The following is a 22,789-nucleotide window of genomic DNA, read 5'->3' as shown; positions in this document are numbered from 1 at the left end:
TTCACGCACGTCAACAGAAACATGTGGCTGATGTATCATGATTCGTCTTCGCCTCTACTTCTTTACTCGATGATGACTCCCTTCTCTTCCTCTCTCTATCTCTCTCTCTCGCTTCGTCATTATTTTCTCGTTTTGTTTCTCTTGGCCAACTGAAAAATCCCCCCTTCAACATTCACGTAACGCATACTTCACAAATTTCTTATTGCTAAATATGTCCTCACCTCGAATCCATTCAGAATGTTAACCTAGAAAACAAGCGAACCGTCGTTAAAGCGGGGTGGATTTTTACTATTTTTCTCGTTAAAATAAACAAAAAAAAACTATTAAAAATCTCATTTATAGTAACTTTAACTATCACTTTAACGGAATAATATAACATAAAGACAATTTTTATTATTTAAAATAAAATAAATCGCTCGAAAGATGAATAGATTAGATCCTTCATTTACTCATTAACATTGTCTAAATATGGCTCCAGTTTAATTTATAGCCTAATTGAAAAAATAAATTTACAATAAAAACTCGATTATAAATGTTATTTATAGTAACTTTAACTATCAATTTAACAAAATAATATAACATAAAGGTATTTTTTTCTTATTAAAAATAAAATAAATCGCTCGAAAGATCCTTCATCCACTCATTAATGTGGTCTAAATGTGGCTCTAGTTTAATTTTAACTCGCAGATTTTAATTTATAATCGTAAAAATAAATTTAAAATCTTATTTATAGTAACTTTAACTGTTAATTTAACGAAATAATATAAGATAAACGGAATTTTTTTTCTTATTTAAAATAAAATAAATCGCTCGAAAGATCCAGAGATTAGATCCTTCAACCACTCATTAACACAACCTAAATATGGCTCTAGTTTAATTTTAACTGGCAGATTTTAGTTTGTAATCGTATTTTTAGGCTTTCCTAGTCCTTTCTATGCCAATCAATAGGCTACACATGCTAGAAATTTGACTTATTCGGTAGTAAACAGTAGCTATAATGGGTAAGATCGGAGAGGTTTTTGGGTCCAGCCGGCAAATCCAGAGAACTGGCAGAGCTTAAGGCTATTGTTTGGCTACAGCAGCTGTTTCTACAATGACCGACTTCAGCCGGTAATGCAGATTGCTATTTCGAATACACTTATGCTAAATGGAGTAGCCACTTTCGGAACGGCCAATAATAACGGTTTTTACATAATTTCCCCACCACTTACACGCACTATTTAAGGTATATTTTATGCATAAATATATAATTTTGTAGAATTTTTCAAGATAGAAACGATTAAAGATCTATTCTCTAGGCAAAAATACGGTTGTTTATATATTTTTAGGCCGATAAATTGATTTTATAGGACAGAATATCGCGTGACGAGACGATAAAGATCGTGTTTTCCTCGTCAATTCTCGGCATTTTAAACGCGTAATTTAAGCAAAATTTCTAATTTTTCGATTAAATTGCTTATAAATTTAGCTTCCAATTATACTTTTTAAACTATAAACGATAATAATGTTAAAATTATCGAATTACAAGACACACAACCGTAACTTCGATCCCGACTTATGAATGTCCCCATTAGAACAATTACACAAGACAGAAACTTCATTATTCGTTTGTTAATTATCTAAAACAAATAATATATTATAATTTTCTAGCTTTTAAAACAACATTATTTAGGTTTATTTGAATGATTTCCTATCAACAAGTTGCATCTAGTGTAGTTTGCCAAGTGAACCTTCCACAAAAATAAGACAAGACAGGATGGTTTTACAACGATTGAAGATCACAAAATATCATTCAACTTCTAGAATAATACATCAACTGTTGTAGTATCATATTCTTCTATTCTCTAACAAAGAATTTTAGTTTTATACCAATACTTTCCTACATGATACACATCCATATCAAAGGCATCCTCCATCTTACAAATGTTCTATTTATAAATATTTTATAAAATATAATTGGTATTTTTTAAATGTATTTTAATTCTTTAAACTTATTTCTTGAATTTAAAGAATAATTTATAAATAATTTGCTTCGAATTATTTAATTTTTTCTTATTATTCTTCGGTGAGTGCGTGATTCTGAAGTGGATTTGCCTCCTTGGCACGGTTTTAAATTGAATTTATTTGGGAAATTTTGGCAAAATTTTATAAATTTTCTACCTCATTTAATGTAACTAAACTTAAAATTTTATTTATATTTATTTTTCTCTTTAAAGTTTTTTTATTTTATTTTTAATTTTTTAACGTTTTTTTTACTTTAAAAAATGATTCGACTGAGCTAAATTCTATGCTTAAATTTAGATGGTATTCATTCCCCCTTAATTCTAATTTAAAATTTAATCGTTGTTATAAAAATTCGAAGGATTTTCTGCTTTAAATTTATTATTTATTTTTATTTCGTCGCTTCTTTAACGATTTATTTTTATTTTCTTTTGCCTTCTTCGGCTCCTTTATTGTTTCCTTTGTTTCTAAGATTTAATTTATAGCGCTTTGTGAGCTTCGAATGAGTTAATTTTATACAGAAAATAAGCAATTTTATGTTATTTTTAAATCAATTCTACACACAATTTATACCACGTACTCGTGGGGCCTCTCGAATGTCCAGGAGGCCCGAGCCACTTAACATTTGTCAGGCCTTCAGTACACCTTTTTAAATGGAGGGGATCTAACAAGAAAAGGGGGGATTTTTTCTTAATATACAAAAAATTAAAGGAAAGAAACATTCTTAGGGCCCTCTAAACGTGAAGCCGGCTAAATTATAGGGCCCTAAGAAGGTTTATTCCTTTAATTTTTTTGAATGTTACAGTCTTTAATGTATATTCATGCTGTACTTCTCTCTCTGTTTCTATTTATGTAAGAACAAAGAGAAGAGTACAGCATGAATCCTATAGGAATATAATTGTAAAGGAGCCAATATTTATATAGGATATTCTATATTAATTATATTAGGAGCCAAACAATAAACACTCCAAGTCCAACAGAGAATAGATGGCACTGAAAAGTGCATGCCTAACACAATAAAGTTACCTATAGATGGAAATTATGCCCAATTATGGCAAAACTGAGCAATAATTTATAATCTGAAGACTATAAATTACTTGTTTATAGCCCAAACAGCATTAATTTTAACTGAGTTTACAATCCAGGACATTAATTACCAATTGAAATAACCTGTGAAGTTAGGTGATTTAACAGATAACCGAGTGAAAATAATACTGTTTTCTGTCGTCTAAAACAGATTTATTTATAGAAATCTTTAAATATAATTGTTAAACAATGTTACATTTTCCCGTAAAATATCAATTTGTAACCGTTATTTTAAAAAAATAAATAAATAAACTTAAATCGTTGCTTAAAAATACAAAAAAAATCGAGTATTTTCGTGTGTGAAACTACTGACTTTTATGCTTTCAGGATCTACTTGACCTTCGAACTTTTCCTTTAATCTACTTACTGTTTAATCCACTTTTGTAATGTAACAGCTGTTTCGTCCTTTAAGGCTTGTAAATAATTTTTAAAGAAATGCAATTTAAAATTATATGCCTAGATTACGGACTAATTTAAGCTAAAAATCCTTAAGAAAATGATAAATTTTTGCTTTTGAGGTTAAATTTACGCAATATTTAATAGAAATATTCACTATTATATAATAGCCAAGGCCAAGTTATATAGGCCAAGTTATTATAAAGCCCATTTTGCCCTTTGACCTTAAGGCATGTTAGTTTATTCAATAAAGGTAAAGTTTAAGGCAGGTTTTACGCAGTTTATTTGTAATTTTTAGGAAATTTTTATAAAAATAATTAAAATTTACAAGTAACAATTGATATATTAATTTGTAATTTATACAAAGTTTTAGTATTTATTAATATATTCTCCCTTTAATTTCACCTTCCTATAGAGCCAAGAGCTTACAGAACCTATAGAGTCAGGCCTAAAGACTCATTTATATCAATGGGATTACTACATAAAAGTATTAAAAAATTAATATATAAATTGATTTTAGGCCCATATTTGCATAATAATCCATAAATATAGATTAAATTAACTGTATTTTATTATATAGTCGCTGTATAAATTAAGAAATTCTACTGTAACAATGGAAAAGATTAAATTTTCACTCCATTGAAGGCAATTTATTTAATTAAATATACTTTCCACATCCAAGAAAGTCCACTTTTTAGAATATGTAGCGAATTAGCCTTATATATTAAAGGGCCTTTATAAATTTAAATAAAAATCTAAATGATTACGCTTCCAAATTAAGTTTAAACTGCTTAAGAAGATCAGTAATTGGGTGAGTTAAACGCGTTTAATTCCATATTTAATTGTGAAATTTTAGTAAAACCTTAATATTAATTAATTTTGATGTTATAACTATTAAATTATTTATATTTTCAAAGCCAATTCCATAGGTTTTTTATATATAAATTAAGGTTTATAGTTCAGGTTTACGTGATTTATATAAGTGGTCTCCATGAAACACAAGATTTAGGGTTATATATAATAAAGCGAACACAATAAAAACTCGATACGATAAAAGATTTTGCCCCCCATTTATCAAAAGTTATCATCAAAATGCATGGTTTATCATTCTAGAAGGCAAACTAGGGGAAGGTTTACTCTGCCATATCGCATCCTCATATCTAAAACCCTGAAAGGGAGCATCATATTTAACAATTCAGATAAGTATGATCCTTAGATCTACTCTACGTTTCACCTAAAAATAAGGGAGATTAGCGCTTTAAAATAATGATAAATCCAATTTCAACTCGGTTAAGTAGCAAAATATTACCACAAATTATGCTTAAAACCTTAATTTAAATAGAAATTTTAATAGAAATATGGAATAAATGGGCTAAGATCTTTGTTTTGTTTACAAAAATTAAAGGATTTTCAATGCATATAATTAATTTACTTGGCCTCTCCGCTTATTTTTTTTATAGACTATCAGATAAATAATAAAATTATCACTCAAAAGTTAATAAATTGTTGCTTAAAACATCTATTTTTGCAGTAAAATCATAAGTTCATATAGTAGAAAGTGACTTGCTTTATATTCGGACTTTGATACAGGAAGGCCCAATAGGTCTGTATAAGTTAGGGCAATTCATTATCTGATTCAATTTTGGGGATTCAAATTGAATCTTAAAAGTAAATATCCGTATAATTTATATCTTTGGATAGTTTAAAAGGCCTCTCTGAGGCATGGTCCTTCTATTATCCGAATCTGGACCATTCAGCAGTTTCTTATAAGTTAATTTATGCCTAGATGCTTATAGGAGAACCAGACAGGCCCTTTTACGCCGAATATCTGGATTCTGTACTCAATTAGGAGCCCTAAAATTATCTTTTATATAAAAAACTGATATAAAAGTGATAGGAATTAGGGCCTAAACTCTTGACAAGAGATGAAAGGTCTGGTTTCATTTGTTTACATTCGTATATTTTCATGGCTTTAGGAGAAGGGTGAGGCCTACATTTGTGACTAGCGGCCCTATACGAGTTCTATAAGGTCCTTTTCATGCTAAGACATTTCGTTACCATTATTTTTGGATATAATGTGATGTTTTCATATAATAAAGGCGTTATTGAGGTTATATAGGGCCTGCCACTCACTTGGGCGGTATAATTTGAAATAGTTTCACAAATTACAAAAATATTTAATAATTATAAAACATAATTTGATACAAATTAAATCACAATAATTAATGAGATGCCCGATTTCGATTTATTACTTTATTTAGTTATTTTAAGACTTTTTTAAGAATTACAATCTAAAAACCATATTCATCAACACACAGACCAAAAGACCTCTCTGAGACATAGCCCTTCTGGACTCAATGTTGGGGCCTTTCTTTAGCCAGTGACGAATAAAATCTAAATCCAGGCACTTTCTGGGGTTGTTTTAAACACTTCTGAGGCCCTGGTATCATTTATCCCGAGGCATTACATAGATCTAGACAAAAACATTAGTAATGAGCGGTAAGATGAGGCCCTTCACCTTGACTAGTTAGGCCCATGCGTTAATGAGTCCCTGCATCTTTCTGTGACAATTAAAATATAATTATTAAGAAGAAATAAAGTTATAAATTAAAAATTATGCTGTCCAGTGAGATCCGAACCCACGTCCTTCAATAGCCATAAAATGGCTTTGTATATAACTTGGTAATCTGTTAGTTATTTTATTTATAAAACTGCGTTTAAACGTAGAAGTAAAGTATATAATATTATAATTTTATAAGCCTATGACATTCTTTATAACTTTATAAAGAAGTTTATAAACTGACATACTTAAACTACTAGTTACATGAAGCTCATTTGTAAGGTTCTTATAGTAAAATTCTTATCTAAAACCTTGTAAAACTTATTATAACATTAAAAATTAAGCTTATATGTGGTTCTTTCTTAAGAAAATATTATAAAAACCCTTTAATTTACAACCCTATAGAAATTTATGTAACCTTGTAATACCACTTTTATTAAGCATTAAAACCTAAAATAGTTATAATATGCAGATTATTTTTTTTAAAAATGCAAAAATGAAGCCATAAAATTGAATATTATAAGAATTATATTCCTAATTATAACAGTTAATTCTGATCATTATCAATTTAATTATTCATCGAAAACGATTATTGACTCGAAGCAGAACCACCAGATGGCACTCATTTGTTTCCCTTCATCCGGCTTATTTGTAAGTTATTAACCAACAAGTCCCGTCCCCTACTCTGTCATTGGCTAGCGATTCCAAGTAACGCCCATCAGTCAATACCGCCCACTTTCCGTCGTTACCGACAAGTATGGGCGTGTCTTAAGAGAAAGATGAACCAATCGGAAGCGGAAACGAGTAAAGTCATAGAAAAGATAGCGAGTTGGCAAAGATGAATGATTATCTTCAGCAAGGAGTGATTTATGGTTGTGTGTCTTGTTAATTCTTGATTTGATGTGGCTTTTTCTCAAATGACACTTTACATCTTCCTCTAAGCGAACGATGGAATTAAAACAGGGATAAAATATTCGTTATTCGACATTCGTTCGGCATTCCTACGCCCGTATTTAACACACAAAAGACAATTAAATATTCTCGTGTTTTAAGCCGTCTTTTCGCACTTCTAATCACTTAAACGTAATTATTACCATCATTATTATTAATTATGCTTTCGAAAAACAGATGGCAGCACGGGATTTTCATAATGGTATCGCTGCGTGAGTGGGTGTTAAAAACTCGTAACCGGCTAAGACAGGTGCCATTTAAAATTTCGCCAATCTCCTCCAGTATACGAGCGGTCGGGAACGTGCGAAATGCCATCTTCAACTTTTTTCGCCTCTAAATTGTAAAGAAACTCTGGATAAAAATCCTCCCCTTTAACAACCCACAATGGAAGCCTTTATCATCGAATTAATCTGAAGAGTATATGCTGATAAACGGCCGACTTTTATTGGCAGCATTATCATCTAAACTTTCCACAAAGAATGCGAATAAAACAGCTTTTTTGACAGGTCACCCCCTCCCGTTGGCCTTAGAGGTCATCCGAACTGGACCTCATTATGAGATGCCACGCTCTTCTCACCCGTTATCTAGTTTATAGAATACAGCTACGACCCGGTTTTACAGTTCGAAATTAAATATTTTAGGCCAAAATTTCGTGTATAACTTAAAAATTATTTTTAATTGCAGATTAATTAAACTAAATAATTAATTAATTAGGTAAAATTGGTGAAATTTCCATCAATTTCTAACAGTTTAAATTAAAGTTTTAAAGCTTTTTTTTTCATTTGGAGAGGGAGTAAAACGATCACTTTCCCATATCCCCTCCCGTTGGGCCCAGAGGTCATTACAAACCCAAGACTTAACTTTTCCAGGTTGAAGTAGAGACTCTTCGCCACGTTTATTGTGCCTACACAAGCCCAAAATCTACTAGAAAAGAAAAAAAAATACCCCAATTTCTATCGTCTAAATCAAAAATTCGAGACGAACTTCGACTCGTTGGCCTATAAAATCTTATGATTTTGATTGTAAAAAAAAGGGAAGGAATAGTCGAGTACAGCTTTCCAGATAATGTCAAATAAAGGGACTATTGTAAGAAAGTCCTCGTTGAGAATGTTTACAGACCAAAGAAGTAAAATGGAGTGGATAAGATGTTTGCCCCCTAACAGATCTATAGAAAACGAATTTCTGATAAGAACTCCACGTTTAAAACTAAATAAATAATAAAAAAAAAAGTAATAATAATTTATTTTTCCAAGAGAAAAATCGTAAATTTAATATAAAAAAATCGAGCTAGTCCAACACTCGAAGACTTTTTTATACACATAAAACACTAGACTAGTTTGTTTACCTGATAATATACGTTAAACAATGATGGAATGAGTGTAAAAAAAAATTAAAAATAAAAATAAAAATTAGCTCCAGATGTCACGAGGCGAGTTTTAGAACTTCAACACACAAAAAGCGAACACTCCCAGCTCTAGAAATAATTACACAAGTTCAAATTTAAATGGATAAAAACTCCCAAATGATAATTTTCGAACAGGGTCCGGCGTGTGTTGGTGTGCGAGACGAGTTTGTAGCTTCTTCCGCGATATCACTCGTCGAGATTTTTACCAAGGGGGGATGACACAGCTAGAGGGAATAAGAAGAAGAAGAAAGTTTCTGTCCCTCCGGGACTGACCACCACCCCTGCCTGAGGCGACACATGGAAATGGAATGACCAGAGCAAGCAGTTAGTTGCTGTCCCTCCAACACCCCTTTGCTAGACCGTCGCTTGGAATAAACCAAAGTTTTCGCCTTGACATGTCCGTCATGCAAGCGTTCATTTTGTGATCCGTTGCTTTTCTAAGATGGTGGATTTAGAAAGGAAACCGTTCGATGCACAGGTAACGAGTAATTGCTTCTTCTTCTTCTTATTTTTTTCCTCGAAAAATTCTCCAACTTTCGACCACTTGATAGGCCAAGTCGTTCCTTCCGATGACGTATTTAGAGTTGGTTTTGTTTAGTGTAAGCTTGGCAGTGTTTATTTATCTGTCTGAAACGCTCTCTCTCTCTCTCTCTCTCTTTAGTTGCGTGTCTGGCGCAAACACTAACGAAACGTAATTTGTCAGATGAGGGAATTTGGACAGAAAATTCCCTACAATTCTTTCCCGCTCGTTTGGCATTCCGATTCATTAGTAGGGTCACTCCTTAGTCTCGCATTCCTCGATCGCCAGCAACTCAGACGATCTTACCTTTGGTCTATTTACAGCGACCTTTGACCTAGACGTGACTTAAACCGCGAAACCAAGTCTAGCAATGGGATGTGACCATAAAAAAAAAAGTAGAAATCCTGAAGGGTAACGACGTCGAGAGGATGCGTCTCTTTGGTGTGTGTTGGGATTTACCTCACTCGACAAATAAAAATTTCCCCCATAAAGTTACGATCCACTTGATCCGACCGATCATTGTCCCTTGACGTAGGCTGTTGTGTGTGTGTGTGTGTGTGTGTGACGTCAACGATGGCAAAATTTCCTACCCCCCTCTCGGACTTGATGACTTTTGTTTTTGTTCATTCCTAGAAAGACGGAGGCGTCCGAGGTCTTGCAGATGGGTCCTGTCACTCTCTGCTTGCAGAAGGTGGTCGGGATAAGAAGTGTTTCTTTCAAAACAACACCACCGAAATATCAATCGATGCACTTTATAAACTGGGGGAATTGATTATTTTTTTAACGAAATTAACCGAAATTTATGCCAAAAATTTTTGTATTCATACGAAGAAAACAGAAAAGAAAATTACGCCCTCCCTCGCACGCGCTCCGTAGCCCCATTTTCCTAGAAAGGAAGCAAATAGGATACATTTTTTCCCACTTAACACCATTTGTTGGCTCCTCAAAATACAATTTAATGGTTATCAATTGTTAAATTGCCAAAAATACAGTTTAAAAAAATCCCGAACTTAACTGAAAACATGAGAAACTCTATAATTAATTAGGTACACTTTAATCACATAAAATACTCAAGAATTACGGATAAATTCTATAATATTCATCTGTTTTACATTATAAATAAGTCAAGTTTGGCTTCCTCCATCATCCCTTACAGATGAAAGAAGTCAAAATTAATCTTTTTGAGTGTTTGAATGGCATGTTTTTGAGTGTTTCAGGTGGATATTTTTTATCTCGAATGTGCTAGTGAAGATATTCTAGTTCTGTACTTTGCTAAGGGTGGTAAAATGTGTGAGTTACATTGATGTAAAACATAATAAACTCCACATATTCCAAGTTATGTTTGATGCCTCCTGTGCTAAATCCTATACTGATGAATTATGTTTGAAAGTGATAAATAAATAGAAAAATACAAGCTTTGTTTTTGTATGAAGAGTTCAGGTTAATATCTTAAGGCATGCAACAGGTTGAGTTACATAGCAAGGCATTTAACAGGTTTAAGTATGTAATAGGTTAAGGTTTAATAAGACATAATAGTATAATATGCCTTCATCTGCCTATTATAAACCTAATAGATTTAGGTATATGATTGGCAGATAAAGGCATGTTATAGGCATGCAATCGATTAAAGTATAATAAGGATTATGGTGTGTAACAGATAAGGCATATAACGGTTTAAGGCTAGCATGCAAATATGTTAAAATGCACACAATTACGCGTAGTAACGCGCTTCACAAGCCGAGTTTTCTAGTAAATACTCAACTATGCCAAAGGCCTACATAATGCTTTAGGTAAGCCGCTATGAAGGCATTAATGCCATAACATATCCAAGCAATTTACACAATTAACAACGTTATAGGACAGTAAGTCAAGAGGTATGGACTAATTTAACCTTATTGGATGGGTAGAAAGGGCCCTTTGGACTTTGATCTGTAGCAGAGAATGGCCAGTGATCAAATTCAGATATTTGTTTATTTAATTTAGGCCTAAATAACTTAATATATAATTTATTTTTTATTATTTTAAATGGTGGAAGATTCGTTTAAAGAGGTTATAAAAATCGGAGCAGATGTAACACGATTCTCTGTCGAACGTTTTAATTGTCGCTAGAAAATCGGCTTAAGTTTTCCCGAGTCGGCTCGATCCAATAAGAATGGGTGTTACTAAATCTGTTCTGTCGACTGCAGTAGGGCGGTCAAATCTCGCGAGAACTGCACTTCTTGTAACAGTTGCGGCGGGGCAAACCGTACCGATTAACCGTGCACCGTGTTCAACAAATTGAATAATGGAAGTTAGGAAACACCCCATTTTCGAACACTCCTCTTCGGATATTAAAGAGGGGGAAATAACTTTTTCTGGGGTCGATTTATGCTAATTTTTAATGCTCTAATTTTCGGGTAGAAGTGAATTCTATGTTATGTTTTATATGGGTTAATTTTTCAGGGTCCTGTATAAGGTTTACGGATTAATTAGTTGCTATTTTTTAGCTTAGTTTTGATGCAGTATTTAGCGAATTTCATTTTTATGCTCAATCTTTGATCGTTTTTGAGAGCCGAAACCATTTTCTGAAGCAATTTTGATCGTTTTCAAGTGATCGAGTCATTCTGAGTTCTGAAAACGATTGAAGTAGATCCGACTTAAGCTCGACTAGTTAGGGCCACAGATTGTGAGAATATGGTTAAGGGGCCTCACGCTTTTAACTCAATTACGATTTGGTAGAAGAGAAGGGCCTCGCCTTTCTTACTTTATGTCTATAACAAGTCTAAATTCGGCCACGGATCGAAGATTAACATTGAAATTGTGTCATTCTTTTCTCATTATGGCTTCAAAAATTCCGAAATTTCTCGAGTAAATATTCAATTATCCGCTAAAAAAAAACTATGAAAAGTATATTATTAATATATTTTGGGGGCATTTATTTAACAATTTAACAGCAATATGCTCCATACAATTGTTTAAAATGGGTAAGAAATGCTGCGTAAGGAGCATAACCCCTTCGCAGTTTTTCGCTCTCCTAAACCAATTAAAAGCATGTAAAACCTAATTTTAAATCGCTAGGACCTATTTATCTAGCTTAAAATCCATAACATTCTTGCCTTCCTCATCACTTCGCAGTTGTGAAGCGGAGTTAATCCCCTCTATTTCTGTCGTCTGTGCAGGGTTTATATAGAAGAAGTTTGATTTCCCACGTCGTCGATGCAAAGAGCGTGACTTCCGCCATCATCATCCCCCTCGACAGAAAGGAAACAACAAAAGGAAAATGCCTGTTTCCATCCCTCCAGTGTGTGTGTATATATATATATATGTGTGTGGATGGAGAAAAGAGCAAGAAGAATTGAAATATGGCATCCACATAAGCCGACTGATGTCAGACGTGTCAGTCGAGTTGTTTCAAAATGACAAACTTGTCCTTATTTTTGTATCCCCGGGCCATTCAATTGGGTCCTATCCAAATTACCAAAGACTTACAGACTAGTTCTCTCTTTCTATTACTTAATTGCACGTGGATTAAGGAATCTCAAGAGGAGTTTCGTGACAATCCTGTTGACTCTTCGAGCTAGCTTATGAGAAAAGGGATCGCAAACGGATACGTTTTATATAGAAATTCTGTTTAATAAATATAATAAATTTGAATTGTTTTAAGTTTTAAACATTATAAAGTGTTAAATAAACATAAAGGGATCGAGTTTATTCCGTTATCTTCGCTGCAATTCTTAAATTTTTTCGATGAAAATAACCCTTAATTTTCATTCCATATCTTTATTAATTATAGGGAAAATATGTTTATAAATTAATTAGTTTATTAAAACATCTTATTTCTGATAATTTTATAAATTTTTAATATGTTAAAACTAATTAAATTAGTTTTAATTTTCATTTTTTTTTTTTTTTGGAGTAGGAGATGAGAGCGCCTTAAATCAGCTGTTTATTTTGTGATTTTTTAATAAATAATTATATAAAAATGATATATTATAAATAATTTAAGAAGTATTTTAAAAAATTACGCGTTTTATATTATAAATTTTGCATATTTTTTTTCCGTTTAAAAGCTTAATTTTACAGTTTAATACCTTAGAAATGTGTTGCAGTATAGATAATTTTTTTAACGAATTTTTAATAAATAACTAAATAAATACATTAAAAATGTATAGAAATTAAAGAAAACATATTAAATTTTAAATAAAACTTAAAATTATTTACTTAATTTTATTTATTTTCGTTATTTTGTACGCAAGTTTAAACCCATTTTTTTTTTTAAGGTAGCTTCTTTAATTAAATCACACTCCTAACCATAAAAAACGAATTTTTAATTATAATTTACTTAAAAAAATTAATTTACTTCTAGGTAAAAAGATCAAGACACGAAGCAGATCAGGAAACGAATCAGACAACACCAATCACGTAAGGAAATTCCCCCCCCCAAGACTGAAATTCCTAACCAAAATAATAGATTTATTCGATTTATAAGATGGGGGAGTATTTTTTAGTGTAGAAATTCTTCATATTCTCGGAAAAATTCTCTTATAATCCGATAGAAAATAAGGTTTTAAGTACTTATATTAATCCCCCTAAAGTTGTGAAGAGAGTTTAACTAAATCAGTTAAGTGGGGATGGCCAAATCCATTCAGAGCAACTTTACAGGATCCAGTTACTCGTACACTAAATAGTTGATGCTGGACCTTGTGATCATTTTTTTTATTATTATTATTTTTTCCCCCTTAAAAAAAGCTGAATTTTACGGATTATCTGGTCACATTTCAAACGATTACTTCCAATAATTGAATTTTTACTTAGTTTTTCCTCCTCTTCCCTTGCCTCCTGCATTTATTAAAGAAAAAATGAAGTTGATCGAACTCTCTCAAACGTAAAAAAAAAAAAAATAAATAAATAAGTGAATTTTTCCCTATTTTTCTTTCTTTTTTTAATATTGATTTTAAAATGCATCGTTCTTACTCGATTCTTCGATTGTTAATGGCCCATTAAAGCTACAAATTCAATTTTAAAAAGTGTTTTAAAGCGCGCGCTCCGCCGAATTTGCATAATTATTGTGTCGTGTAGGTGGTGTGTTTATGCCGTTTTATTCTATTTGTGTGTGGTTTTTTTAATGGGGAAAGTGAATTTGAGTTAATCGCCTATCGAATTCTTTTAATCTGTTTATCGAAAATGGGATTTTGTTGGGTTTTTAAAAGGGAATTCAAGCTATGTGAATTTAATTAGGCCCTAACGACTAAACAGGCTCACGCGGACTAAACGCCCTTGAGCCTGTAAAATATATATCATATGATTCTGGCCCATAACCCATAGACTTAGCTCCGAGCCTATGAGTCAGTCTGTACAAAACTCTTATGAGTCTATGGGTTGATTTATAAAGTTAAGTTAGCCTGAATCCGTATATAATTTCTGTGAGCCTACACGATATAATACAGCCTGTAAAGTATAGATTTTAGGCCCATAATCAGACTGCACCCACCAGATAATATAATAGCCTATGTGTCAGGCTGTATGTGCATAACTGTTATGAGTCTATCTAAATCTATAAGGTAAGGTTATACTATAACATAGTCTGAAACAAGATTCTATGCATCTATATATAGATCATGACCCTATATCACGCTCATTGGTTCTATTCTACAGTTTATACACTACACCAGACACAACAGAGCTTTGTAAGAATTATACTAATGTATTTTTTCCTGTAAACTCTATACATATACATGTACTGTATTAATATACAGTTCAGTTTTCTAGAAATGTAAGCCATTAACAATCAACTTAAGAGGTCTGTAGTCATTAGAATAACACAGAATATGTAGAAGCTATTATCACGTATCAGGTGCAACATAGGGCTCACCTGTCTGTAGATCTGTACAGACTTATGTACAGACTGACTCATAGGCTATTATATTATGTGGGTACAGCTTATATATAAGTAATATACAGATGCTTATAGCTGTATTATATTATACAGACTAGTCTACGTGCCTGTAACTGTAACTATAATTATGTATAATGCAGCAGTTTGTGTGTCTGTCCGTAATTCAATTTACTACCGACAATATATATAGGCCTAAGTATATTAACACGCGTAGAATTATAGATACGTTAAAATTGACAAGTTTTCGTGTAGGTTAACCCCCGTTTTAACGATTTACACGAGCGTAAGACGGCGTAGGCGTGGACTTTACAGCGTAGTATCCGTTGTAATTGTTGGAAAAACGTCAAACGAGGATAGTTTACATCAAAGTTTGAAACCTCAAAACGATTTAGAAACAGGAAGTTTACGAATTATTAAAAAATATTTTGATTAGAACCGTTTAAATATTCATACCGACGCAACAAAACCACCGGGTGTGCAATGACACTATTTTCGGATCTCTGTATACAAACTGAAACACAAGAAGGTCGCCTACATATACAACGCTGCGCTCGATACAGATTCCGACTTGTTTGTCACCCGAAAACGTTATAAAACTCCACCAATGTCAACTACGGATTCAAAACGTAACAACACCAGAGATCAAAGTCCCTCCCTTCACCTTCAAACTACGTGTGCTTGGAACTCGTTGAAAATCGTTAAAATTCGACACTGCGAGAGGATTTTTTTTATTATTTATTTTTTTGCCCGCTTATAATGGATATTAATGCGTATAAAGCGTGCTGCTTATGCGTTATTAACTGGAAGAAGCCAGTCGGTCCCACTGCTGCTCATTAGTTGTGACCGCACATCGAGAGATATGGAGTTGACAGATGGCGGGACTTCGCTTCCGTCTTTCTAATCATGCTTTGCACCTCCATCTCCTCTTACAGTTATTCCAGTGCGTTGCGCTTTCTACAAATTGAAATGGCAAAATTCCTCCTCCGATACTTAACGCGCCATACGTAAATGGTTATGTTTTTAAGTTGCGAGCGGTAAATTACGCAAAAAAATAAATAAATTTAAAAATGCAGAAGAAATCGCATGAAAACTTCTGGTAAGTGGCACGAGTTGCATTTCTTTTTTTTTTCGTTTTTCCTTATCATCGTTATATTTTCCGCTCTGACACTTCGTATTTTTCGGGTTTTCCTTATGTTTTCCTCACTCACACCTCACTTTTTCGGGTTTTCCTCGTGTTTTCCTCACACAAACTTCATTTTCTCGCATCTTCGCTGTGTTTTCCTCACTGTCACTTCGTTTTTTTCGCATCTTCGTTATGTTTTCCGCGCTGACACTTCGTTTTTTTTTTCTTTTTCGAATCAACTCGAGTCTGGAACTTGTAGTGTTCGTTTAAGTATCCGTTTTTGCGTTTTGTGTCTTGCGTGACGTTGATATGGACCACATGCCAACTGCCAAAAGTAGAGACCGAGCACTAATTTCGATTTTTTCAATTGGTTCCAGCCTACATTTTCATATGTCTACGTTCCTGCCGCGTAACTTCTACCTCTACTCTTGGGCAGAAAAACGTAATGCCAATTAAAAAAAATTAATTAAATTTAAAATTTATACGTTAAAAATGTTATTACTTTTCTAAATTAATTAAAGATTTAAAAAAAAAAAATTTTAAGCTATTATTAAATTAAGTCGAACAAATGGCGAATTGAATGGGTGATGTAGAGGTAAAGAAATTCAGAGAAATGGCACAATGCATTAATTGAAAATTTAAATGAGTAAAATTCTAGTCATCATTTTCTAATAATATAAACAGAATTAAATTATTTAATTGTATTCCTCGACAAAAACTATTGTACTCTTGAGTATTTTATGAAAATTTAATTCGTTGTAAAGGTAGAAAAGTCTCATACTCTTCGGTCAATCTTTGAGGTAAGATCTACTTTATTTAATTAAAACTAATTTAAAAAATAATAATTAAAACTCGTTATTTATTACTTTAAGCACTTAATTACGCTATTTTCTTGAGAATTTTCCCTACAGCAGTTTTCGCATAATTACCGAATTTATCAAGCTTTGAACGTCGCTACTTAATGAGGTTTCAGTGCCGTTTAGGTGTTTGTGTTTCCTGGCATAGAATTTTGACTTTTCTACTGAAATCTGCTAAAATTTTCGGGTTTTTAAAATGTAATTCCCCTATAAAACAACCATTTCCTGTTTCTCTCGCACTCGCACACTCATCATTTCGTACGTCTTCGCCATATTTATCATCATCTCGGATATCCGTCACGCAGTTTACAGAGCTGCTTCGCAGCTAAATTTACGAAAAAAAGATCAATTTATCCTCGAATTTTGGCAAATTTACGCCTTCCCAAATCCCCAAAATGCTAATTTACGCATTTACTTAACTGTTATGCAATTTTAAAGCTTAGTTTGCTTACAACTCGTTCTGGAAGCCAGCAGGAAATATTGAATTTTCACGTTAATTAAACCGTACTTTCTACGGTTTAAATTTAATTATAGACGAAGAAAAAAAAGAAGAAAGAATTTGTGATTAAAAACACTCCTCTAATTACAAAAAAAAAAAACATGACTTATCAAACGGGTTAATAATTTATCAACCTTCTAAACTCCCTCCCAGCAGCAGCAACCTATAGTTTAACATTATAATAAGCTCATTTTGTGCCGAATTATCTGAAAAAATCATGTTAAAAAACTAGAAATGATTCAGCAATAACATCAAACTTGTTTACTATTAACATAAAGAATCGCTGATCTTGATTAAAGGGGAGGGAAGAAGGAAAAAAGTTTAATGTGATAAGTACCTTATGGCGAGGCACGTGACAGTCTTGATGACATAAAAAACTTTAGCGTGCCACGATCTAGAATAACACTTTTTTTTTAATTTTTTCTAACTTAATTTACTTAAAAAATATATTTTTAGAGGCTTAAAATTGATTAAAGTCCTCATTCATTGAATAGGAATTCCACTCCAGCTCCTGTTCAATGTGTTAAATGTGGTGTGAATATGAACTCCCATTAGAAATCGCTATCATCTGAATCACTTTGGAGGCTCGTGGATTCGTTATTTTTCTGATTCCTATGCTTCCTAGATTCATTTCTTTCTGCATATTTTAGGGTATTGACGTTAGTATAAGTACTCGAGGGCAATTAGCAAAGTTTTTCGTATGTTTTCGACGATATTAAGCACTTAATTTGTGTGTTTCTAGTGTACTTTAAGTGTGAATTCACACGGATTAATTGAGTTTTTGAGATTTTTCCAGGGGTGATTAAGATTTAAGCTTAATTTTACATTATTAAACGTTTGGTTTACGTTTCTCGAGTGGAGTAGCCGAGTCACAACCTTAAATTTTAAGGCAATTTTTAAAGAAAACTCTCTGAAAATCAACCTGAAATTTGAAGACATTTTTCGGAGTCTAACCTTAAATTTGAAGGTGATTTTCAAATGAAACAGTCTTAAAACCGAAATGTAGAGCTAGAAAATCTCTCTAAACATGGATCTTTTTCGTCACTAGCAACGTTTAATCAGTTAAAACTAAGGATTTTTTTTTAAATACCAGAGCCTGGTGTGAATGTAGACAAGATCTTAAGTATCGATAGAACCGAGCAGAACCGGAATTATAAGTTTTCTCGATATGTAAGAAGAGGAAGTTACCTCACGATCAATCATATCTATTACTAGAGCTCACACATGGTCACCAGCCTGTTGGTATGCGGAGTCTAACTGTAAGAAGGTGACAGGTCCAACTAAACAGATGAAAGAAACGTTGACAGTTTGACGTGCATCTGCTATTGACAGCAGAGACCTGTCAACCCTCTAAACTGGCACTAACTACAGCTTCACTCCAAATTAAACAAATAGATTTTTATAAAAAATAAAAAAGCGTGTACCTTGCACCCCCTTTATTTATCATAAACGTGTCTCTGTGATTTATAAACCGACATTTTCCAGTTTAAAAAAAACGTTTCCTTCCCTCTCTGCATATAACAATTTGAAGAGGGTGTAAGTTGTCACCCTTACTATTTTAAGTTGCTTCTGATGAGAATAAAGATGAACATGTTTATCCGTAAGCTTCCTGTTGATGATTAGAAACTCCGGTTTCGGGCGTTAAATTGCCGAATTTAATTAATTCGAATGGAATAATGGCTATAAAAATGGTGTGTAAATTTAGTAAAGGTCATCCAGATGTCGCGGGATAGCCGAAATTCTTAAAAATGTTCCTTATAAGCGAGGTATGTAGAGAGAGAGAGAGTCCAGAGAGTGAGATTTAGACGTAGAAATGAGAGTAATTGCCGAATTTTGGCGGAAGAACGAATAAAATCTGGAGAGTAAAGGTCATCAGAGGTCATATAATAGACGAAAAACTTAAAAATATTCCTCGTACGCGAGAAATGCCAAAGGTTAATGGAGAGAATTGAGACAAAGTCGAGCTGACAAAGAAGCGATTGTCAATTAAGTATAGCATCACAAGAACTAGGAACAAGTAAAAAAATGTCATAATAAAAAAAAACAAGAGAAGTGAAGAGACGAAGCTTGATCGATGAAGTGAAGACACATTCACCAACATCATACTATGTTTAGGAACAAGTTACGACTTCTCTTTGCCAATTTCTTATAGAGCTTAACGCATCTATCACCCCCTAAATGCATTTTTATAGCTAACAGGGGTTGTGTTTGTTTCCATTATGAAGCGTAAATATCATTTTTGAAACGTCATAAATCGATATTAATTGTCTTCGGAGTAATTAGACTAATATATACAATATCCTAGCTTAATTGGATGCGGACTATATTTAGGAATTAATTGTTTGAGGTGTAGACTTACGTTGTGTAGGCGGTTTAGGAATTAGTTTAATACGTTGTGGTCTGATTAGTTGGTGTAATGGGGAGCAAATGTTGAGTGCTCTCTTTTTTTTTCTTTCCCCTCCCTTTATAATTTGCTTTAATAATTATTGTCGTGCGCTTTAAAACTCGTTAAAGATTATTGTGATCCGTTATAATAGATAAATTTGTTTTCTGGCTTGCTTATCTCCTCCATTTTCATAAGATCTTTACGTAAGATTTTTAGGAATTGAAAGATTTCTGCTATAAATTTTCTTTTTCTCCCTAATTCTTGTGGATTTTTAGCTCAAATAAGACTTTGTTTCCCTAACTGTTAAAGGTTTTTGCCTCATTTATTCTTAACTGTTAAGGGTTTTTAACACCAAATTTTCAATCTCTAATTTTTAAACAATTTTCTAACTTTGAATCTCTAATCCTTCGAAATTTTTAAATTAAAAAGAAAAGTTTAACTCCTTAACTTTTGGGGATTTCCAGTTAGAAACTTCAAAACTCCTCTATTCCTAGCTGGCATTTCTAATCCTTAGGGATTTAGAGGTAAAAAAAACCCTTTTGAATACCTAACTGCTAGAGATTTTCGAGTGAAAATTCCCTAACCAACAGGGAATTTTAACTCGAAGTTTCTTTTAAATACAATAAAATTAACTAAAGATGAATGAAGAGAGGGATCTGTTCTAACGAAGGAGTGTCATCAGCAAAACTTCATTCAGTTTAAGCATCTTCACTAGTAATTCGCGAAAACTTAAGAAACAGGGAAATACATTTCCCTTTTTCCCCTTCATTGCTTTTGTTAATTCAATTATAATGTAACTCACGTTAATGTACTCGATGCATAAAACAGAGGAGTGGAAGAGGTAACAAATCTTGAACTTTACTTTAGGGTTGGGCTTATTTATTTAATAGTTAAAAATAACACAGTTTTGACATACGATAATACCATTATTCTTCGAGAGCCTTTTATACAAGAGAGAAAGTAAACTTTCATATAAACAAATCCGTGCTAATTCTGGCATTTTAAATCCATTTCTCCATCTTAAATAGCGAGGTCCCCCCCGTTTACACCCGAAATATGCACCATTTTAATAGCTTCTACACACGAAAATCCTTCGATTAAACGTTAATTAGTGCGTATATTCTCAATAGATCTCAAGAAAATCAACCATCCAACATCCCTAGTCCCGATAACCAAGTGAACAGTGGGCAAACGTCTCCTCACTCTTTAACATCGGATTCGCCTACACTACCTCCTAATCTGGCTCCAAATGGTAAACAAGGCACTAAATTAACCATACTCGGGAACCATTTATGGATATTTAATGGTCATCTTTTGGCAGGTGTCCTAGGATCGATGGCGACACCGGGTGATTCTCCCTCCTACAGCAGCTCATCTGCGTGGGGAGCGTGCCATTCAGATTCATCAGGTCAGTGCCACTTTATTAATTATTAATGCAACTAACCTCTGGATCTGTGAATTGTTTTGTTGAATTATTCCAGTTAAAGTCGAGCACCTGACAGAGAACAGCCACATGGATTCGGGTTACCCCACCTCGGAACAGTTAACTAATTACTCTGGTAGGACTTTTAAGTTACAATCCTGTAGTTTCTTTAAAAATATATACCCTAAACTAATTGTTCCTTAGGTGATTTAAGTCCAGGAAAAGCAACAATAGACTTTCAAAACTCGTATTCCACATCGTATTACAGCAGGTATTGCAAAATTTAGTGGAAATTTCTCAACTATAACTCCTTGTCTAATTAAAATTTTTCATCTGTTCTATTCTCTAGCCCCATGCAAGCTTACCCACAGTTAGGTTCTCAAAGTCCCGCTTACTCCATGCAAACGGGGGCAGGTTTCTACAATTCCCAAGTAAGCCAGGCGGCAGCTTATGGAGTCCTATCGCAATCGTACAACGTCACAGGTATGTTTTGGATATCGAATTTTCATTGTTGGTACGCTCTTTTCTTCTCGATACATTAAGTGGATGTGCTCTGATAAAGTAGCTCCTAATAGAAACACTACAGCTGAATGAGTTTTCTGTCAATTTTCCTCTTCTGCAACGATGAACATGACACCGGCTGTCTTTCTTAGCAGGGCCTCGAAGCATCAGCCAGCAAAACAAAACCGGAACTAATACCCCTTTATCCCAGACAGCCTATCTAAATCCTTACGGTACTGCATTTGGTACTGGAAGCAGTAGCCAGACCGGCCAAGGATCCTATTCATACGGTAAACTTTCTTCCTTCCGTCCCCCCAACCCGTTTAACCAAGATTACCACCGAGTAACGCTAGATTTAAACCTGCAGGTAGTACTTATCCGTCTTCCGGTTTAACATCGAGTGCAGGCAACTCCCAAGGATTCGCTCCTCAACAGGTAAGAGTGGGGTGCCACCGCGTGTCGCGCGAGTGGCACCCTTTTTATATTAACTTTGCTGTTACCCGCCCTCAGGGCATCGAATACAGTTCGTATACGGGGTATAGTCAAACTGGTTACCCTTATTATGCAAGCCAAGGTTACGGAGCCTACGTGCCCACCGCTAATAACGCATCCACGCTGGGTCTCGCCTCCTCGCCAACGTCCGCAACTTACCAACTAGCTCAACTCCCGCCTTGTTCCACATCAGGTAAGAGAGTAGCCACCTCGAATTAGCGCCGAAATCACTTTGTTTTAACGAATTTTCTACCTTCGAACCGACAGACGTACCCCAATACGGGATCGAAACTAATCCTTCTTCTCCTATTAAACCCGATACAGCGAATGGGACGACCAAAAAAGGTAAGAAATTCCCAGCTTACGAGCTGGATTTTTAAAAAAATTTTAACTGTATTTAAAAAAATAACCCTTCTAGGAAACGCCGAGAGAGATAATTCGCGTCCTAAATTAATTACAATTAAGAAAAACCGCGTTAAAAAATCCCATTAAGGACGTGAAAACGTCCGCTAGAATTGCATTACAAACAGCGATGTGACGAAAAAAAAAAATGGACGAATTTAAAGTATTTGTGTCAATTCCCTTCCTTCATATTTAAGTTATTGTGCATTAATCGTGTGATTAATTTTAATAAACATTAAACGTCATTAAACATAAACGCGTCTTCCTTAAATTTGATAACGGAATATAAATATTTTTAAATATACATTAAGC

At 33.6% G+C, this 22,789-nt stretch overlaps 1 protein-coding gene across 5 annotated transcripts in view; it reads left to right on the top strand.

Annotated features, from left to right (window-relative positions):
• The window catches only part of LOC136986458 (eyes absent homolog 1-like), a 37,513-nt gene that overhangs the window by 5,699 nt on the left and 9,025 nt on the right, over nucleotides 1-22,789 (top strand). For 2 of the 5 annotated variants that reach the window (XM_067283981.1, XM_067283985.1), the window contains exons 2-11: nucleotides 13,265-13,320; nucleotides 20,790-20,911; nucleotides 20,981-21,067; nucleotides 21,141-21,218; nucleotides 21,287-21,353; nucleotides 21,432-21,565; nucleotides 21,736-21,873; nucleotides 21,951-22,018; nucleotides 22,094-22,268; nucleotides 22,343-22,420. In XM_067283981.1, the coding sequence (XP_067140082.1) occupies nucleotides 13,265-13,320; nucleotides 20,790-20,911; nucleotides 20,981-21,067; nucleotides 21,141-21,218; nucleotides 21,287-21,353; nucleotides 21,432-21,565; nucleotides 21,736-21,873; nucleotides 21,951-22,018; nucleotides 22,094-22,268; nucleotides 22,343-22,420 (1,003 nt within the window). Of the gene's footprint in view, nucleotides 1-8,633; nucleotides 8,878-13,264; nucleotides 13,321-20,789; nucleotides 20,912-20,980; nucleotides 21,068-21,140; nucleotides 21,219-21,286; nucleotides 21,354-21,431; nucleotides 21,566-21,735; nucleotides 21,874-21,950; nucleotides 22,019-22,093; nucleotides 22,269-22,342; nucleotides 22,421-22,789 lie in introns of those variants that run through there. The other 3 variants (XM_067283982.1, XM_067283986.1, XM_067283984.1) reach the window with 2 other exon arrangements.

The sequence above is a fragment of the Centruroides vittatus genome, unplaced genomic scaffold (genome assembly GCF_030686945.1).
Source record: "Centruroides vittatus isolate TY-2023 unplaced genomic scaffold, ASM3068694v2 scaffold_1025, whole genome shotgun sequence".
Classification (NCBI taxonomy): domain Eukaryota; kingdom Metazoa; phylum Arthropoda; class Arachnida; order Scorpiones; family Buthidae; genus Centruroides; species Centruroides vittatus.
This window is presented reverse-complemented; position numbering and strand designations above follow the sequence as displayed.